This window comes from Mustelus asterias, chromosome X (assembly GCF_964213995.1).
Source record: "Mustelus asterias chromosome X, sMusAst1.hap1.1, whole genome shotgun sequence".
NCBI lineage: Eukaryota > Metazoa > Chordata > Chondrichthyes > Carcharhiniformes > Triakidae > Mustelus > Mustelus asterias.
This window is the reverse complement of record NC_135834.1, coordinates 17,789,166-17,810,192: the sequence shown is the minus strand read 5'-3', so window position 1 is coordinate 17,810,192 and position 21,027 is coordinate 17,789,166. Positions and strand designations below refer to the sequence as shown.

Below are 21,027 nucleotides of genomic sequence, written 5' to 3'. Positions count from 1 at the left end.
TCTATCCCCGTATCCCTGTAGGTTTATTTCCCTCAAGTACCCATCCAATTTCCTTTTGGAAACATTCCATAATCTCTGCTTCTCTCCGCCTCGTAGGAAGTGGGTTCCAGATATTTACCACTCCTTTCAAATGCAAACGAGTCTCAGAGCAGAGACGGAGGCCATTCCACCCATTGTGCCCATGCTGGCTCTTTGAACAAACTCTCCCATTAATCCCATATTTCCCTTTTCCAGCATCTGTCCAGTTACCTTTTGAAAGATACAATTTAATTTGCTTCCTGCAGCATTTTCAGGCAGTGAATTCCAAATCACAACAACTCGTTCTGTTTTAAAACAAATAATTCCACAATATATTGTGTATGAGTTTTTACAGGGGATTTGGAAATGGAGTGAAAGGCACGGTTGTTACTCAAAATTGAGACTCAGACTTTATTAATGATCTCCATGAGCGGACTGAGTGTGATATATCCAAGTTTGGGGAATATTTCTGAAAGTAAATTACATTTCTACAGCTCCTTGCATGACCACAGGATTCTGAAAATCTTTTACAGCCAATGAAGTTATTTTGAAGTGTGGTCACTGTTGTGATGTCGGAAACTGTAGGGATACCTCAGAAATAAAAATAATCACTTTCATCTATATTCACAGTTGCAAGTAACAAGGTCAAGGAAGCCATGTTAAACTCTATCATGTGACAAGAGTTTCATTGCAGAAATTTATACTGTGTAAAGCTAAATGCCTCTGGGCACTGCTGAGTTAGCACAAGATGCTCTATGTTCTATGTTGAAACTAAAAACATCTTCAGTAACTTTGGCAACCTGGAGGACATTATCTTCTCTCAAAATCTGGCTCAAGAATAAGGCTGATTGTTCAACCTGATCAAGATTCGCAAGAAAGTAATCTATTGTCTTTCACAAAGTGTATTTTTGAACCAGTGTATCTTGTATGAACCAAATGTATGAAAGATTACTGTGATAATTAGCTACCAGTCAGTAACAGATGTTTGAATAAGTGGTGAGCCTTAATTGAGTGAATCAATAATGAGTTAGTGGTTTGAAAGACTGAGTTTTATTTGCTGTAAAATATAAAAAGTTAATTGGTGAATATGTAAAGAATGTGCAATGAAGATAAATGGACTGGCAAGAGAGACCTTCAAGCTCTGATTAACCTCAACATTTGTCCAGGGATTGTACAGAATCAGGTAAAGGGATAGTATGAAACAGTTCTATTGTATTCCTGATAATGAGAGAAAGTGAGGCAAGTAATTGGGGATCCAATTAGAAACATAGAAAAACTACAGCACAAACAAGCCCTTCGGCCCACAAGTTGTGCCGAACACATCCCTACCTTCTAGACCTACCTATAACCCTCCATCCGATTAAGCTCCATGTACTCATCCAGGAGTCTCTTAAAAGACCCTATTGAGTTCGCCTCCACCACCGATGGCAGCCGATTCCACTCGCCCACCACCCTCTGTGTGAAAAACCTTACCCCTAACATCTCCCCTGTACCTACCCCCCAGCACCTCCAACCTGTGTCCTCTCGTAGCAGACATTTCCACCCTGGGAAAAAGCCTCCAAGAGTCCACCCGATCTATGCCTCTCAACATCTTATACACCTCTATTAGGTCTCCTCTCATCCTTCGTCTCTCCAAGGAGAAAAGACCGAGCTCCCTCAGCCTATCCTCATAAGGCATGCCACTCAATCCAGGCAACATCCTTGTAAATCTCCTCTGCACCCTTTCAATCTTTTCCACATCCTTCCTGTAATGAGGCGACCAGAACTGAGCACAGTACTCCAAGTGGGGTCTGATGAGGGTCTTACATAGCTGCATCATTATCCCCGGACTCCTAAACTCAATCCCTCGATTGATAAAGGCCAGCACACCATACGCCTTCTTAACCACCTCCTCCACCTGCGGGGCCGATTTTAGAGTCCTATGGACCTGGACCCCAAGGTCCTTCTGATCCTCTACAGTACTAAGAGTCTTTCCCTTTATATTGTACTCCTTCATCCCATTTGACCTACCAAAATGGACCACAACGCATTTATCTGGGTTGAAGTCCATCTGCCACTTGTCCGCCCAGTCTTGCATCCTATCTATGTCCCTCTGTAACTTCTGACATCCCTCCAGACTATCCACAACACCACCAACCTTCGTGTCGTCGGCAAACTTACCAACCCATCCCTCCGCTTCCTCATCCAGGTCATTTATGAAATTTAAGTAATCTAATGACAAAATTGGTTTGTTTCTTTACTACAACAATTACCTCCCCCTTTGCCTTTTGTTCCAGGACATTTTTGTCATTTAATCTTGCCCGCCGTCTAACCAATCCCTGATTTACCCTGGATAAAAGCAAATTACTACGGAAACCAAAAGAGGAAATGCTGGATAATCTCAGCAGGTGTGGCACATTCTGTAAGGAGAGAAAAGTGCTGACGCTTTGAGTCCAGGTGACCCTTTGTCAAAGCTGGATTTACCCTTTTGTTCTACCTGACACTCCCCCCTTTCTCACGAGCATCAAACCCATCACATTTCTCCTTCTCTTTAGTTATGAAGTAGTTACATTGAATGTGAAACATTAACTCTGTTTCTCTCTCCACAGATGCTGCCAGACCTGCTGCATTTTTTCATTTCTTTCTGTACTTATTTTGGATCTACTTGTAGTGGTCGGAAAAACACCATTTACTATCCAGGATAAAATAAATGTCCTTCATCAGCTTGTGTGAATCATTTTAGTGGAAATGTGCTCTCCCAGGCTTAAAGAGCATCAGCCCTCTGGAAGCAAAGTTGAGAGACCGGCCAGTCCAGCAGAAAGAGACCGTCCAACCATCCCACTTCACCAACTATCACAACGAACATGGGTCAATCCTGGATGTGATTAACAGCAGCAATAACAGCAGAATCCAACCCCTGGATCAATTGTGAACTCGCTGGTGTGTCAACAGAGTGGATGGCCTAGTAAATCTTTTCCCACACACAGAGCAGGTGAACGGCCTCTCCCCAGTGTGACCTTGCCGGTGTCTCTGCAGGGTAGATGACTGAGTGAATCCCTTCCCACATTCAGAGCAGGTGAACGGTCGCTCCCCAGTGTGAACTCGCTGGTGATCCCGGAGTGTGGATGACCTTCTAAATCTCTTTGTGCAGTGAGAGCAGCTGAACGGTCTCTCCTCAGTGTGAATGCGCTGATGGGACACCAGTTCCCAAGAGCTTTTGAAGCCATTCCCACAGTGACAGCAGTCGAACGGTCTCTCCTCAGTGTGACTGCGCTGGTGGATCATCAGTTCATGAGTGCTTTTGAAGCCATTCCCACAGTCAGGGCATTTAATTGGTCTCTCCTCGATGTGAAGACACTGGTGCGTCAGTAGTGTGGATGACTGAATGAATCCCTTCCCACAAACAGAGCAGATGAATGGTTTCTCTCCAGTGTGAACTCTCTGGTGTCTCCGCAGTGTGGATGACCTTTGAAATCTCTTTGTGCAGTGAGAACAGCTGAACGGTCTCTCCTCAGTGTGAATGCGCTCGTGGTCCCTCAAATCCGCAGCAATTTTGAAGCCGTTCCCACAGTCAGAGCATTTAAAGGGTCTCTCATTGCTGTGTGTGCTTTTGTGTCTCAGCAGGTGGGATGAATGAGTGAATCCCTTCCCACACACGGTGCAGGTGAACGGCTTCTCCCCAGTGTGAACTCGCTGGTGTACAAGCAGGTGGGATGACCTCCTAAATTTCTTTGCGCAGTGAGAGCAGCTGAATGGTCTCTCCTCCGTGTGAATGCGCTGGTGGGACACCAGTTCTCCAGAGCTTTTGAAGCTGCTCCCACAGTCAGAGCATTTAAAGGGTCTGTCAGTGATGTGCGTGAGGTTGTGTTTCAGCAGGTGGGATGACTGAGTGAATCTCTTACCACACACGCTGCAGGTGAATGGTTTCTCCCCAGTGTGGCTGCGTCGGTGAGTTTCCAGCTCATATGGGAACCTGAATCCTTTTTCACAATCCCCACATTTCCAACGTTTCTCCATGGTGCCGGTGTCCTTGTGACTCTCCAGGTTAAACAATCAGTTAAATCTCGCACAGAAAACTGGAACAGTCTCTCCCTGCTGTGAATGCTGCGATGTATTTTCAGGCTGTGTAACTGGTTAAAGCTCTTTCCACACTCAGTGCACTGGAACACTCTCACTCGGGTATGTGTGAATCCCAGTGCTTTTCCAGCCAAACTGACGTTTAAAGCCTTCTGAAGCAGACAGAATAGAGAAACATTTCTCCTTCTTGATTCAAATGCCGATGATATTCAGGTCCCAACAAATTGGGTGACTCTGCCAGCTCTTGACGTGACGTTTGGTTTGAGATTTCTGTCTGTAAATCCTCACCTTCTGATATCCTGTAAAAGGAATTTACAAAAGTAATTACTGTCAGTACAGGATAGAAATTCAGAACAGACAATTTTAGTTGCTCTGGAGCATTTAAATGGTCTCTCATTGCTGTATATGGTTTTCTCATTCCCCAAAGCTGTAAAGCACCATCCCATATACTCTCCCTCCATTCTCACTCTGCTGTATCTAATATTCACCCTCCCAATTCTCCTGAAGGTGCTGATTGACAGATCCATGCTCACCTCTTCCTGTCCTGGACACACACAGCTGGAAATCTTCATCAGGCTGCCAGACAGATATATGTCTGTATGACTTGACTAAATATGTGTGGAATATACAGACTGGATTCACTTCCTTTCCCTTCAGTTGCTGCAAGTCCCCAATTTCCCCCAGAATGAGAAAAGAAATGGAAAGAGAGAAACACTGATTTCCTCCCAGATGTTGCCCAGAGGAGGAAGGTTTAGTCTGAAGCTGATTGGCCAGCTTCCGCATTGTGACGTCACAATGGAGCCTTGCCTGAATCAGCCAATACGAATCAGTCTGCAACGCGGTGACGTCTCCGGGTTCCAGTGCGCAGGCCCGGTTCGCGGACACGGGAGCCCCGCCCACCCACTGCTCCCCCTCCCCCTGCTCTTCCTCGAGCCAAGGTTTCCAGGCAACCGGCTGGCGGCTCCGGCCAGAGCGAGAAACCGCTCGGTGATCTCCCCCTCCCCCCACGGTCCGGGACTGCGCATGTCCAAGGGAGAGGGGAAGCTCCGCATGTGCAAAGGGGACTGGCATGCTGAACTGTTGACCAATGGGAAGAGTTGGGGGACCGGAAGGACTCAGATCGTCCAGCCAATCAGAGCTCCCCCAGTGTCTGAATGCGGAAGTGGACAATGAGCTTGTTCCTTTGCTTATTCCTCCCCAGTGAAGCTGCTCTCTATCTGAATGAAGATGGAGCTTCAGATAGACTCCAACATCCTCCTGTCGCCAACAACTGTGAGAGTATTTGGCTCCATAGCTCAGTGATGAGAACAGTGGTCTTGCAAAACTGGGGGTTGCGAGATCAATTCTCGCTAGAGCCGGTAACAAATTCTACCTGGATTTGTGTTTGATCTCTTCCCCAGCATTAGGCCAGAAAATTTGGGGTTGGGGTGCGTTATCGACCCTAATAATCACATTATAATTTGATGTTTTTAAGTTTCCTTTGTACTTTGATTTTTGTTCGGGCTGTTCCCCCTCCTTTTGGGGAGCTGCCCCTTTTACTTTGTCCTGATTTAATTTGGATTTGTTTATTTGGTTTGACCTTAAAAGAGGCCAACATCTGTGAGTAAAACACTTTCTTTTCTCATTCTGGGGGAAATTGGGAACTTGCAGCAACTGAAGGGAAAGGAAGTGAATCCAGGGAGGGTGCAGACTCTGGAAAGGTTGGCCTCTGTCTCTCTCTCTCCCTTAAATATATTGACCTCCGTTGCTCCCTCAGCTTGACACATTTATTTGTCTGACTTGAAAGGATGGTCTCTTTCTTAATGTTCACAATTAAAGGACTGGTTTCCTCAAGAGATGGCTGACATTTGAGAGAACAGTAAATTAATATAGGGCAGAGATATGTCTCATGTTGTTTAATCGTACAGATTAGAAATATTATTTATGGTTTTGTAATAAAGTACAATTATTATTATTTCTAGTCTTGTAATATAATGCTGTAGCTGTGTTGTACATTTCCAGTCATAGAGTCATTACAGCACAGAAGGAATCCATTCGGTAACTCGAGTCCGCGTCTCCTCTCTGTATGATAACCCAGCCCCATTCCCCTTCTATATCCCTTTTCCCCTGAAAGTTTATTTCCTTCAAGTGCCCATCCAGTTTCATTTTTGAATGGAATCCATTGACTTCTGATGTGGTACTGTTTCTATGTTATATATTTCCAGTCATCTCTTCCCTCAGTGAGTTGTTAGTGTTTTGGATTTCTCTTCCACAGGGATCAGTGGAGGCTGAGGATCACTGAATATATTCCAGGATGAGTTAGACAGATTGTTGATTGACAAAGGTATCAAGGGTTATGGGGAACAGGTAGGAAAATGGAGAGAAAGCGAAGGTGAGAAGGGATTTCTTCACAGATGATGTGGTGAAGCTTTGGAATTCTCAACTCCTGAGGACTGTGGAGCCTCAGTCATAAATTATTTTCAGGAGAGAGATTGATTGATTTCTAGATATTGAGGATATCAAGGGATATGGGTTTAGTGTGTGGAGAATGATGCTGAGGTAGATGAGCCAATTATTTCATTGGTTTAAAAGGCTCGCTGGGCCAAATGGGTGACTGCAGTTCCTATTTGTTATGGACTCTGTGTCCAGGACAGGAAGCAGTGAGCATGGATCTGTCAATCAGCCTGAATCAGCACCCTCAGGAGAATTGGGAGGGTGAATATTAAATACATCAGAGTGAGAATGGAGGGAGAGTGTGTGGAAAGGAGATTTACAGCTTTTGGGGAATGAGATAGGAAAGAATGTTCCGTAGAAACTAGAATAGTCTATTCTGAACTTCTATCCTGTACTGACAGTGGTTTTGATTTGATTTATTATAGTCACATGTATTAGTATACAGTGAAAAGTATTGTTTCTTGCATGCTTTAGAGACAAAGCATACCATTCATAGAGAAGCAAATGAGAGAGTGCAGAATGTAGTGTTACAGTTATAGCTAGGGCGCAGAGAAAGATCAACTTTGTACGAGGTAGGTTTTTTTATTATTTCGTGGCACATGGGCATTGCTGGTTGGCCAGCATTTATTGCCCATCCCTTGGTGCATTCAAAAGTATGATGGCAGCAGGGAAGAAGCTGTTCTTGAATCGGCTGGTGCGTGACCTCAGACTTTTGTATCTTTTTCCTGATGGAAGAAGTGGGAGAGAAAATGTCCAAGGTGCGTGGGGTCCTTAATCATGCTGGCTGCTTTGCCGAGGCAGCGGGAAGTATAGACAGAGTCAATGGATGGGAGGCTGGTTTGTGTGATGGATTGGGCAACATGCACGACCTTTTGTAGTTTCTTGCGGTCGTGGGCAGAGCAGGAGCCATACCAAGCTGTGATACAACCAGAAAGAATGCTTTCTATGGTGCATCTGTAAAGGTTGGTGAGAGTTGTAGCTGACATGCCAAATTTCCTTTGTCTTCTGAGAAAGTAGAGGCGTTGGTGGGCTTTCTTAACTATAGTGTTGGTATGGGGGGTACCAGGACAGGTTGTTGGTGATCTGGACATCTAAAAACTTGAAACTCTCAACAATTTCTACTTCATCCCCACTGATGTGGGCAGGGGCATGTTCTCCACTACACTTCCTGAAGTCGATGACAATCTCCTTCATTTTGTTGACATTGAGGGAGAGATTATTGTTGCCGCACCAGTTCACCAGATTCTCTATCTCCTTCCTGTACTCTGTCTCGTCATTGTTTGAGATCTGACCCACTAACTACAGTGGTGTCATCAGCAAACTTAAAAATCGAATTGGAGGAGAATTTGGCCACACAGTCATAGGTGTATAGGGAGTATAATAAGGGGCTGAAGACGCAGCCTTGCGGGTCACCAGTGTTGAGGATGATCGTGGAGGAGGTGCTGTTGCCTGTCCTTACTGATTGCGGTCTGTGCGTTAGGAAGTTCAGGATCCAGTCACAGAGGGAGGAGCTGAGCCCCTGGCCACGGAGTTTGGATATGAGTTTTTTAAGGAACAATAGTGTTGAAGGCTGAACTATAGTCGATAAATAGGAGTCTGACATAGGTGTCTTTGTTATCTAGGTGTTCCAGGGTTGAGTGCAGGGCCAAGGAGATGGCGTTTGCTGTGGACCTGTTACGGCAGTAGGCAAACTGTCGCCGTAAGGCTGAAATTGATTTGTGCCATGACTAATACTTCGTGGCACTTCATAATGATGGATATGAGAGCCACCAGCCGATAGTCATTAAGGCACACTGTTTGGCTTTTCTTTGGTACCGGGATGATGGTCGTCGGCTTGAAGCAGATAGGGACCTCAAATTGTTGTAAAGAGAGGTTGAAGATGTCTGCGAATGCCCCTGCCAGCTGATCCGCGCAGGACCTGAGTCCGGGTATCTCATCCGGGCCAGTCGCTTTCCACGGGTTGACCTTCGAGAAGGCTGCTCTGACATCTGCATTGCTGACCCTAGATACAGGTTTATCTGAGGCTTCCGGGGTGGAGGGCATGCTCTCACTGACCTCTTGTTCAAAATGGGCATAGAATGCATTGAGCTCATTAGGGAGTGGGGGGTTGCCTTGGAGCCGGCGATTTTACACGCCTTCTTCTTGTAGCCTGTTATGTCTTGCAGATCATGCCATAGTCCGTGTGGCTAGCCTGGGACTCTAGCTTGGTCCGGTACTGTCTCTTGGCATCTTTGATGGATCTCCTTAGATCGAATCTGGCTTTTTTGTATAGGTCAGGGTTGCCTGACTTGAACGCCTCAGACCTCGACTTCAGCAAGCAGTGGGATATCCCTGTTCATCCATGGTTTCCGGTTGGGAAAGACACGGATTTGCTTCTTTGGCACACAGTCTTCTACACACTTACTAATAGAGTCAGTTACTGTAGTGGCATACTCGTTCAGGCCGGTCGCAGAGTTTTTAAATACTGACCAGTCCACTGATTCTAAGCAGTCCCATAGTAGATCATCCGATTCCACAGACCAACATTGCGCAACTTTTCTGATTGATTCTCCTGCTTCAGTTTTTGCTTGTAAGCCGGGAGCAAGTGTGGGCGGGCGATAGAGCGGGAGGCTTGTTTGATATTTTGTGTAGTAGTGGTCTGGGATGTTTGGGCCTTTGGTGGAACAGCAAAGAACAAAGAACAGTACAGCACAGGAAACAGGCCCTTCGGCCCTCCAAGCCTGTGCCGCTCCTTGGTCCAACTAGACCAATCGTTTGTATCCCTCCATTCCCAGGCTGCTCATGTGACTATCCAGGTAAGTCTTAAACGATGTCAGCGTGCCTGCCTCCACCACCCTACTTGGCAGCGCATTCCAGGCCCCCACCACCCTCTGTGTAAAAAACGTCCCTCTGATATCTGAGTTATACTTCGCCCCTCTCACCTTGAGCCCGTGACCTCTCGTGATCGTCACCTCCGACCTGGGAAAAAGCTTCCCACTGTTCACCCTATCTATACCCTTCATAATCTTGTACACCTCTATTAGATCTCCCCTCATTCTCCGTCTTTCCAAGGAGAACAACCCCAGTCTACCCAATCTCTCCTCATAGCTAAGACCCTCCATACCAGGCAACATCCTGGTAAACCTTCTCTGCACTCTCTCTAACGCCTCCACGTCCTTCTGGTAGTGCGGCGACCAGAACTGGACGCAGTACTCCAAATGTGGCCTAACCAGCGTTCTATACAGCTGCATCATCAGACTCCAGCTTTTATTCTCTATACCTCGTCCTATAAAGGCAAGCATACCATATGCCTTCTTCACCACCTTCTCCACCTGTGTTGCCACCTTCAAGGATTTGTGGACTTGCACACCTAGGTCCCTCTGTGTTTCTATACTCCTGATGACTCTGCCATTTATTGTATAACTCCTCCCTACATTATTTCTTCCAAAATGCATCACTTCGCATTTATCCGGATTAAACTCCATCTGCCACCTCTCCGCCCAATTTTCCAGCCTATCTATATCCTGCTGTAGATGTGTTTTATCATTGTTTGGGGCTACATTTCTTAAGGTTTATCTTTCTGGGGAATTAATCTTATAGACCGTTGAATCTATGGCAAGGAGGCAGGCACTTTGGCCCAAACTGGTCCATGCCAACTAAAATGCCGATCTAAGCTAAACCCATTTGGCCCATATCCCTCTGAGCCTTCACTGAGTTCTCTACAGACTCTGTACTCTCTGGCCCTTTTTGATTTTTGTCTTTGGTTTCTCTGTCTTCCACTTTTCCCCTTACTGCCTTTTGTTTCTGCCAAACTTTACTTTCCTCTGACTTCCTGCATCGATTCCCATCCTCCTGCCACATTAGTTTAAACCCTCCCCAATAGCACCTTTCGGCACAGTGGTTAGCACTGCTGCTTCACAGCACCAGGGACCTGGGTTCGATTCCCGGCTTGGGTCACTGTCTGTGCGGAGTCTGCATGTTCTTCCCGTATCTGTGTGGGTTTCCTCCGGGTGCTCCGGTTTCCTCCCACAATCCGAAAAAAATGCTAGTTCGGTGCATTGGCCCGAATAGGCGTGGTAGTGTGGCGACTAAATTTCACAGTAATTTCATTGCAGTGTTAATGTAAGCCTTACTTGTGACGAATAAATAAACTTTGCTTTTATCCATGTATCTGTCCAAATGCCTTTTAAATGCTGTCAATGTTCCCTGCCTCAACCACCTCCTCGGGCAGCTCATTCCACACACGCACCACCCTACGTGTACAAAAGTTGCTCCTCAGGTTTCCATTAATTCTTTCCCCTCTTAACTTAAACCTATGCCCTCTCGTTCTCGATTCCCCAATCCTGGGAAAAAGACTGAGTGCATTCACCCTATCCATGCCTCTCATGACCTTGTGCACCCCTAAGGTCTCCTGTACACCAAACAAAAAGTCCTAGCCTGTCCAATCTCTCCCTGTAACTCAGTCCCTTGCAACATCCTTGTAAATCTCCAGTTTAATAACATCTTTCCTGCAGCAAGGCGACCAAAACTGAACACCGTACTCCAGGTGCGGCCTCACCAACATCCTATACAACTGCAAGACAACTTCCCAACTTCAATACTCAATGCCCTGACTGATGAAAGCCAGCATGCCAAAAGCCTTCTTCACTGCCCTCTCTACCTGTGACTCCATCTTTAGAGAACCGTGCACCTGGACTCTAAGGTCCCGCTGTTCCACGATGCTCCCTAAGGTCTGACCATCCACTGCGAATGTCCTACCTTGATTTAACTTTCCAAAATGCAACGCCCCTCACTTATCTGTATTGAACTCCATTTGCCATTTCCCGGCTGAAATCCCCAGTTGATCAAGATCCTGCTTCAATTTTTGATAACCTTTTCCTCACTGTCTACAATACCACCTATTTTAGTGTCATCTGCAAACTTACTGATCATGCCTGGTACATTCTCATGCAAATCATTGATACAGATAACAAACAGCACTGGGCCTAGTACTGACCCCTGAGGTGCACCACTAGTCACAGGCCTCCAGTCCGACAAGTATCCTTCCACCATTACCCTCTGCTTCCTACCATCAAGCCAATTGTATATCCAATTTGCCTGCTCTCCCTGGATTCCATGTGATCTAAACTTCCAGAGCAGCCTACCATGTGGAACTTTATCAAAGGCCTTACTGAAGTCCATATAGACTCTGTCTACCGTCCTGCCCTCATCAACCTTCCTGGTCACTTCTTCAAAGAACTCTAACAAATTTGTAAGGCATGATTTCCCATGCATAAAGCCATGCTGACTCGTAATCAAACCCCGTCTTTCCAAATGCCTGAATATCTTATCCCTCAAAATCCTCTCGAGTCACTTACCCACAGGCTGACCGGTCTATAGTTCCCAGGTTTTTCTTTGCAGCCCTTCTTAAATAAGGGCACAACGTTTGCTGCCCTCCAATCTTCCGGTACCTCGCCCGTGGATAACGATGATGCAAACATCTCAGCCAGGGCCCCAAAATTTCTTCTCGAGCATCACGCAGTGTTCTTGGATATACCTGGTCAGGGCCAGGAGATTTATCCACCTTCATACATTTTAATACGTCCGTCACCTCCTCTACTGTAATGTGAACTGTCCCCAATATATCGGCACTAACTTTCCCAGGTTCCCCAGTCTTCATGTCTTTCTCCATGGTAAACACAGGAGAAATAATCATTGAGAACCTCGCCCATCTCCTGCGGTTCCACATGTGTGTCTGCTTTGGTCCTTGAGGGGTCCTATTCTCTCTCTAGTTATTATTTTTCCTTTAATATACTTAGAATCCTTTTGGATTCACCTTAATCCTCTCAGCCAAAGCTACCTCATGCCCCTTTTTTGCCCTCCTAATTTCCTTCTTGAGTATATTCCTGTATCCCCTGTACACCTCCAGGGAATCCCTTGATTCCAGCTACTTGTACCTGAGCCATGCCACCTTTTTCCTGGCCAAAACCTCAATATGTTTTGGTGATCCAGGCTTCCCTACTCCTACCAGCCTTGTCCTTCACCCTGACAGGGACATATAGATCCTGAACTCCAGCTATTTCACTTTTAAAAGGCCTCCCACTAACCTGAGGTCCCTTTGCCCTCAAACAAGCTACTCCAATCAATCCTTGCAAGCTCCTGTCTAATTCCATCCAAATCCGCCTTGCCCTAATTTAGAACTTGCACCTGGGGACCAGTTTTGTCCCTTTCCATAACTGTTTTAAAATGAACAGAACTGTGTTCACTGGTCCCAAAGTGGTCCGGCACCTTCACCTCAGTCACTTACCCTGGCCTATTTCCCAAGAGTAGGTCAGATTTTGCCCTTTCCCAAGAGGGACCCTCCACATACTGCCTGAGGAAACTTTCCTGAACTCACTTAACAAATTCCTCCCCATCTAAGCCCTTAACACTATGGCAGTCCCAGTCTATGTGAGGAAAATTAAAATCTCCAACTATGACAACCCTATTACTCCTGCAAGTCTCCCCAATCTCCCTCCATATTTGTTCTTCTAATTCCCGTTGACTATTTGGGGGGCCTATATACAACTCCAATAAGGTCACCATCCCCTTCTTATTTCTCAGTTCCACCCACAAAGCCTCAGTGGATGATCCCTCAGTTATTTCATCTCTAACTACTGCCGTGATGCACCCCTTAATCAAGAATGCAACTCCGCCTCCTCTCTTTCCTCCACCTCTGTCCCACCTAAAGCACCTGTACCCTGGAACATTAAGCTGCCAGTCCTGTCCCTGCCCTAGCCATGTTTCAGTTCTGGCTATAATACCCCAGTCCCACATAGCTATCCAGGTTCTGAGTCCATCAGCCTTACCTGTCAGCCGTCTTGCATTGAAATAGATGCAATTTAATCCAGCAGGTTTTCCCCGCTGCCTGCCGTGCTCCTGCCTATCGTGTCCATTCAGCTTGCGATTGCTGAGTTCTGCATCCCTTTTCAGACCCTCATTTGCCTCCCTGCTGCTGAGCATCCCACCCCCGCCAATCTAGTTTAAACCCTCCCTTGAAGCACTCGCAAATCTGCCCCTCAAAATATTGGTCCTCCTCCAGTTCAGATGCAACCTGTCCCTCTTAAATGGGTCACCTCTGCCTCAGCAAAAGATCAGTAAGAAGTCTCACATCACCAGGTTAAAGTCCAACAGGTTTATTTGGCAGCACAAGCTTTCGGAGCGCTGCTCCTTCATCAGGTGAGTGAGGACTTGTGTTCACAAACAGGGCATATACAGACACAATCTCAATTTAGAACATAATGGTCATCAGTAAAAGATCCCAATGATCTAAGAATCTGAATCCCTGCCCCCCCCGCACCAATTCTTTAGCCATGCATTCATTTGCCATATTCTCCTGGGCGGCACGGTAGCACAGTGGTTAGCACTGCTGCTTCACAGCTCCAGGGACCTGGGTTCGATTCCCGGCTTGGGTCACTGTCTGTGTGGAGTTTGCACATTCTCCTTGTGTCTGCGTGGGTTTCCTCCGGGTGCTCCGGTTTCCTCCCACAGTCCAAAGATGTGTGGGTTAGGTTGATTGGCCATGCTAAAATTGCCCCTTAGTGTCCTGAGATGCATAGGTTAGAGGGCTTAGTGGGTAAAATATGTAAGGATATGGGGGTAGGGCCTGGGTGGGATTGTGGTCGGTGCAGACTCGATGGGCTGAATGGCCTCTTTCTGTGCTGTAGGGTTTCTATGATTTCTATGATACCCTCACTGGCACATGGCACTGGAAGTAATCCCGAGATTACCATGCTCGAGTTCTTGCTTAACCTTTTTCCTAGCTCTCTATAATCACTCCTCAGGACCTCATCCATATTTCCATTTGTAATTTGTTCCAAGGTGCACAACAACGTTCGGCTGCTCACTCTCCCCCTTGAGAATATTCTGCAGCTGCTCCGAGACATCCTTGACCCTGGCACCGGGGAGGCAACACACCATCCTGGACTCCCGTTTGCAGCCACAGAATCTCCTGTCTGCCCCCGTAACTATCAAGTCTCCTATCAATACGGTCCTGTTTACCATTACGCTTTCCTGCTGTTGAGACGCCACTCACCAAAACCTCACCACTCAAGCACTCTGCTGCAATATTTCTAATAGCGTACCTCTCTCTCTCCCTCCCTATTTCTTTTCTCTTGCTTGTGGTCCTCACAGTGACTGCTTTTTTTTAGTTACAGGAGGGAGGCAAACGCTGAGGTAGCGTTTGGGGTCTAAGTTTTTTCTTGTTTATATCCAATTCAAACCAATCAAAGTCCAATCCAAAGTCTCAACAAGTGAGACATTCCAGACCCAAGCTGACAAGACAGGTTGGCTGCTTCCTGTCTTGGGCTTGATCTACATGATCCAAGCTGATTGGAGCAGGCATTGCACCTCCTCCAAAGGCTTGATCTCATTTGCGTCTTAGCCAAAAGGCCAAGATGCTGCTTTAAAAAATTACTTCAAATGAAGCCTCAGTGTAACCTCATGACTTCGACCAAGTGCAGCACAGCAAAACTACACTTGATCTTAGCCAAAAGGCCGAGAAGTGTTTGTGTTCTAACTTTTTTTAATTTCAAAAATATACTTTATTCATCAATACTCTGAAATAAACCATTGCAGAAACAACATTTCCAATCATTACAAACAGTGCAAAAACAGTCATATTAACAATTTCCTTAACATTAATATTTTAAAGTGCTCACTTCCAAGACATTACATACATTACAGTTCAAACTATATACATTTGCCACATTTCACTGTGTGCTGTTTTTACAGAGTTGCACACAGTTACCCAGTCCATAGGTTTTTTACAGTTACTGGCCCCTCGGTCTGCCTTGGTTGAAAGGCTTTAAATGGTGGCCTTTCCTCATTGTGCCTTTGCAGCAGCTGCCCCAAGCTTGAGAGCATCCCTCAGCACATAGTGCTGGACATTGGAATGTGCCAGTCTGCAACACTCGGTCGAGGACAAATCTTTCCACTGGAAGATCAGCAAGTTTCGGGTGGACCAAAGAGCATCCTTCACTGAGTTGATGACCCCTCCAGCAGCGGTTGATATTTGTCTCGGTGAGCGTCCCTGGAAACAGCCCGTAGAGCACAGAGTCCTGCGTCACCGAGCTGCCCAGGGTGAACCGCAACAAATACCACTGCATCTCGCTCCAGACCTTCTTTGCAAAGGCACATTCCACAAGGAGGCGTGCGACCGTCTCATCACCCCCGCAGCCGCTTCGAGGGCAGCGTGCGGTGAGGTTGAGACCTCGGGCGTGCATGAAGGATCTGACGGGAAGTGCCCTTCTCACCGCCAGCCAAGCCAGGTCTTGGTGCTTGTTTGTACGTTCTGGTGATGAGGCATTCTGCCAGATGACACTGACAATCTGCTCAGAGAACCATCCGACAGGATCCGCCATCTCCTTTTCTCTCAGGGCCTCAAGGACATTACGTGCTGACCACTGCTTTATCGCCATGTGGTCAAAGGTGTGTTTCTGAAAAGTTTTCTCCATGAAGGACAGGTGCTGCGGTACGGTCCAACTACTTGGAGCATTACGCGGCAGTGTGGCCAGACCCATCCTCCACAACACTTGGGACAGGTAGAACCTCAAAAGGTAGTGGCACGTAGTGTTAGCGTACCAAGGATCTACACACAACTTGATGCAGCCACACACAAAGATGGCCATCGGGATGAGGACGGTGTTGGGAATATTTTTCCCTCTATTCTCCGGAGATTTATGCATCGCTTCCCTCCAGACACGATCCGTCTTGGATCCCCAGATAAATTTGAAGATGGCCTGAGTGACTGCTGCTGCGCAGGATTTGGGGATGCCAGACCTGCGCTACATACAATGGAACAGACAGTACCTCACAGCGGATGACCAGGTTTTTGCCGATGATAGAGAGGGAGCGTTGCTCCCACAAGCCTAATTTCTACCTTAGTTTGGCGATGCGGTCTTCCCAGTTTTTGGTGCACACCCCCACTGCTCCAAACCATATCCCCAGCACTTTAAGGTAGTCTGCCCTGACAGTGAAGGGGACACCGGATCGGTCAGCCCAGTTCCCGAAGAACATGGCCTCGCTCTTGCCCCAGTTGACTTTGGCTCCCGAGGCCAGCTCGAACTGCTCACAGACTTGGAGGAGCCTGCGAACAGACGAGGGGTCTGAGCAGAAAACAGCCACGTCATCCATGTAGAGGGAAGCTTTGACTTGCGTCCCTCCGCTGCCTGGGATTGTAACCCCTTTGATGCCTGGGTCGCTTCTGAGGGCCTCGGCAAAGGATTCAATGCAACACACAAAAAGGACGGAGGAGAGAGGGCAGCCCTGTCTGACTCCAGACCTGATCTGAAAGCTATCTGATTCCCACCCATTGATTGAAACTGCGCTACTGATGTCTGTGTGGAGCAGTTGGATCCAATTGCGGATTCCCTCCCCAAAGCCCATTTTGGAGAGCACATCCATCATGTAGCTGTGCGATATTCTGTCAAACGCCTTCTCCTGGTCCAGGCTAATGAGACAGGTGTCCACCTGCCTGTCCTGCACGCAGGCGATCGTATCCCTGAGTAGCGCGAGGCTATCAGAGATCTTCCTGCCGGGTACAGCACAGGTTTGATCAGGATGGATCACACTGCCAGGGGTGGTGGTGGAGGCCGATACAATAGAGGCATTTATGGGGCTTTTAGATAAGCACATGAATATGGACCAAGGGCAGGCAGAAGGGATTAGTTTAATTTGTTTAATTTGTTTAGTTTTATTGTGGCATCATGTTCAACACAACTGCATGGGCCAAAGGGTCTGTTCTTGTTCCATACCCTTCTATGTTCTATTTGTGATCTCTGTTTAGAAAAAGAAATAGAGGCACCGGAAAAGGGGCAAGAAAGATTCACAAGAACAATCCCAGAACTGTCATCACTTGTGAACTCGTTGGTGTTTCACCAAGTTTGCTGACCGAGCGAATCCCTTCCCACAGTCGGAGCAGCTGAACGGTCTCTCCTTGGTGTGAATGCGCTGGTGATAATCAGTTCCTGAGAGCTTTTGAATCCACGCCCACAGTCAGAGCATTTAAAGGGGCTCTCCTGGATGCGGGAGTCCTTGTGACTCTCCAGGTTAAACAATCAGTTAAATCTCACACAGAACACGGGTACAGTCTCTCCCTGCTGTGAATGCTGCGATGTATTTTCAGGCTGTGTAACTAGTTAAAGCTCTTTACACAGTCAATGCACTGGAACACTCGGGTGTGTGTGTTTCAGCACAAAGCCCGCACTCTGGCTGGAGGACCAGAGTCCTTCCAGTCCTCCAATTCTTCCCACTGACCAAGACCTCATACCGCATATCCCCCCACCCCATTCCAGCCCAGTCCTAGGAGTTTGGAGACTGGACTCCGGACGGGTGGCTCGGGATGTCCAAGGGAGGGGGGAAGCTGCGCCTGTGCCAGGGAGAGCCCACCCCCTGACCTTCATGCTGAGATGTTGACCAATGGGAAGAGTTGAAGGACTGGAAGGATTCTAAAACCAAAAGAGAAAATGCTGGAAAATCTCAGCAGGTCTGGCAGCATCTGTAAGGAGAGAAAAGAGCTGACGATTCGAGTCCAGATGACCCTTTGTCAAAGCTGAAGGATTCTAGTCCTCCAGCCAATCAGAGTGTGGGCTTTGTGTGAATGAAGATTGAGCTTCAGGCAGACTAAAATGTCCTCCTGTGTCCAATATCTGTGAGTTAAACACTTTCTTTTCTACCTCTTTCCATTTCTTTTCTCATTCTGGGGGAAATTGGGGACTTGCAGCAACTGAATGGAAAGGAAGTGAATCCAGTCTGTATATTCCACACATTTAGTTCAGTCACATAGACATATATCTGTCTGGCAGCCTGCATGCGGTTTTTCAGCTCTGTGTCCAGGACAGGAAGCCGTGAGCATGGATCTGTCAATCAGCCTGAATCAGCACCTTCAGGAGAATTGGGAGGGTGAATATTAGATACAGCAGAGTGAGAATGGAGGAAGAGTGTGTGGGATGGTGATTTACAGCTTTGGGGAATGAGAGAGGAAAGAGTGTTCCATGGAAACTAGAATTGTCTGTTCTGAGTTTCTAATCTGTTCTGACTGTGATAACTTCTGTAAACTCCTTTTACAGGGTATCAGAAGGTGAGGATTTTCAGCTAGAAATATTTGGATGTAAACATCACCTCGAGATCTGACAGTGTCGCACAATTGATCATGACCTGAGTATCATCGTCATTGGAAACTCTAAGGAGACATCTTTCTCTCTCCTGTCTGTTTCAGAAGGCTTTAACCATCAGTGTGACTGGAAAAGCACTGAGAGACACGCACACCCGAGTGAGAGTGTTCCATTGCACTGACTGTGGAAGGCGCTTTAACCAGTTACACAGCCTGAAAAAGCATTGCACCGTTCATAGCGGGGAGAGACCGTACCTGTGTTGTGTGTATAGTTGACGCTTCAACTGATTGTCAAACCTGCAGTCACAAGGACACCTGCACCATGGAGAAACCTGCAATGTAGGAACTGTGGGAAAGGATTCTGTATTCCATCCGCACTTGAAATTAATTGACGCATTCACACCGGGGAGAGGCAGTTCATCTGCTACAACTGTGGAAAGGGGGTTACTCACTTACCCCACCTGGTTACACTCCAGCGAGTTCACACTGGAGAGAGGCCATTCCCCTGCTGTGTGTGTGGGAAGGGATTCACTCAGTCATCCCAGCTCATTAAACACCAACGAGTTCACACCGGGGAGAGGCCATTCATCTGCTGTGTGTGTGGGGATTTATTAGATCATCCACCCTGCAGAACCAACCCATAGTTCACACCAGGGAATAAACATTCTCCTGCTCCGAGTGTAGGCAGGAATTGAATCGGTTAACCAACCTTTGGAAACGCCAGATGACATTGGAGAGAGGCCGTTCTCCTGCTCTGAGTGTCGAAAGAGATTCACTGAGTCATCCAGCCTGCGGAAGCATTGCCGAGTTCATACGGGAGAGAAGCCATTCACCAGCGCTGTGTGGGGGAACGGATTCCCATGTTCATTTCAGCTGCTGAGACACCATCACCATCACATCGATCAGAGACTTTTCAGGTGCTCTGACTCTGGGTGTTAATTTTATCAATTGAGTTTCAATAGATACAGGAGGAGGGCATTGACTGGTTACATGAGAACATATAAAGAGAAACTGACTGACATCGGTTGAAGTTTATTTATTAGTGTCACAAGTAGGCTTACATTAACACTGCAATGAAGTTAAACTGTGAAAATCCCCGAGTCGCCACACTCCTGTTCGGGTACACCGAGGGAGAATTTAGCATGGCCAATCCACCTAACCAACACGTCTTTCGTACTGTGGAAAGAAACCGGAGCACCCGGAGGAAACCCACGGAGAACGTGCAAACTCCACGCAGACAGTGACCCAAGCCGGGAATTGATCCTGGGTCCCTGGCACTGTGGGACAGCAGTGCTAACCACTGTGCCACCGTGCCGCCAGACATGGAGTGGATTCAGGGGGTATAGACCCATAAAGCTTCACTCTGTGAATAAATTTATACCAAATAAAGATTTACTCCTGTTTCTTCCCAAACCATAAGGTTGTCAGGATTTTAACAGAGAATGCTTGTTTAGAAACATAGAAACCTAGAAAAGGAGGCCATTTGGCCATTCTATGCTGCTCCACCAATCAACATGATCATGGCTGATCTTCCATTCTCAATACTATACTGCAATGCTCACCCTATACCCACTGACACCTTTAGAGTCTAGAAATTTATCTATTTTCTTAAATATATTCAGTGACTTTACCTCCACAGCCTTCTGTCGTAGTGACTTTCACCATTTCGCCACCCTTTGAGCGAAGAAATGTCTCCTTGCCTCAGTCCTAAATGGTCTCCCGGTATACTGAGATTGTGACCCCTTGTTCTAGACCCTCCAGCCAGAGGAAACAACATCCCTCCATCCAGCTGAGTCAGAATTTTATACTTTTCAGTCAGATCCCCACTCATTCTTCGAACCTCTGTTGGATACAGGCCCAGTCGACCCAATCTCTCCTCATACAACAATCCTGCCATCCTAGGAATCAGTCTGGTGAACCTTCGCTACATTTCCTCTGGGGCAAGTATATTCTTTCTTAGATAAGGAGACCAAAACTGCGCACAATACTCCAGGTGTGGCCTCCCAAAGCCATTGTACAGCTGCAGTAAGACATCCTTGCTCCTGCACTCAAGTCCTCTTGCAATGAAGGCCAACGGACCACTTTCCTTTCGAACTGCTTGCTGTACCTGTATGTTTGCTTTCACGGGCTGGTGGACGAGGACACCGAGGTCCCTTTGTACATCAACATTTCCCAAATGCAGCTTTTATATCTATTGACTTACATTCCCAAGATAATGTGGCTAAACGTGCCAAATATAGAATTCAAAATGGCCATTCCCGCTGTGGGCAAGTCCACTCTGACCTCTTTATCTCCTGTGGGTTATTCAAATCCCTAGGACACTAACCCAGCCTTGGCCTTATAGGTTCCATCGGGTTGGATTTTTTCTGTGCCGATCCATCAATGCGATAATGCTGGCTGAGCCCCTATCT

General features: G+C 46.9%; 1 protein-coding gene and 1 non-coding gene across 3 annotated transcripts; both read right to left on the bottom strand.

Annotated features, from left to right (window-relative positions):
• Positions 1 to 2,593: 2,593 nt before the first annotated feature.
• On the bottom strand, positions 2,594 to 4,779 carry LOC144481927 (uncharacterized). 2 transcript variants are annotated; one of them, XM_078201096.1, is made up of 2 exons: positions 4,563 to 4,779; positions 2,594 to 4,373 (listed from the first exon to the last, which is right to left on the bottom strand). In XM_078201096.1, exon 2 carries the CDS (start codon positions 4,012 to 4,014, stop codon positions 2,920 to 2,922), a length of 1,095 nt encoding a protein of 364 aa, XP_078057222.1. In that variant the 5' UTR covers positions 4,015 to 4,373; positions 4,563 to 4,779; the 3' UTR covers positions 2,594 to 2,919. The 2 variants fall into 2 exon arrangements, with proteins under 2 accessions (XP_078057222.1, XP_078057221.1); XM_078201095.1 differs by having other exon boundaries at positions 4,608 to 4,779.
• Positions 4,780 to 14,819: 10,040 nt separating this feature from the next.
• Positions 14,820 to 15,012, bottom strand: LOC144482043 (U2 spliceosomal RNA). The gene has a single exon (XR_013495846.1). It is a non-coding gene; the product is annotated as a U2 spliceosomal RNA (small nuclear RNA).
• Between the last annotated feature and the right edge of the window lie 6,015 nt (positions 15,013 to 21,027).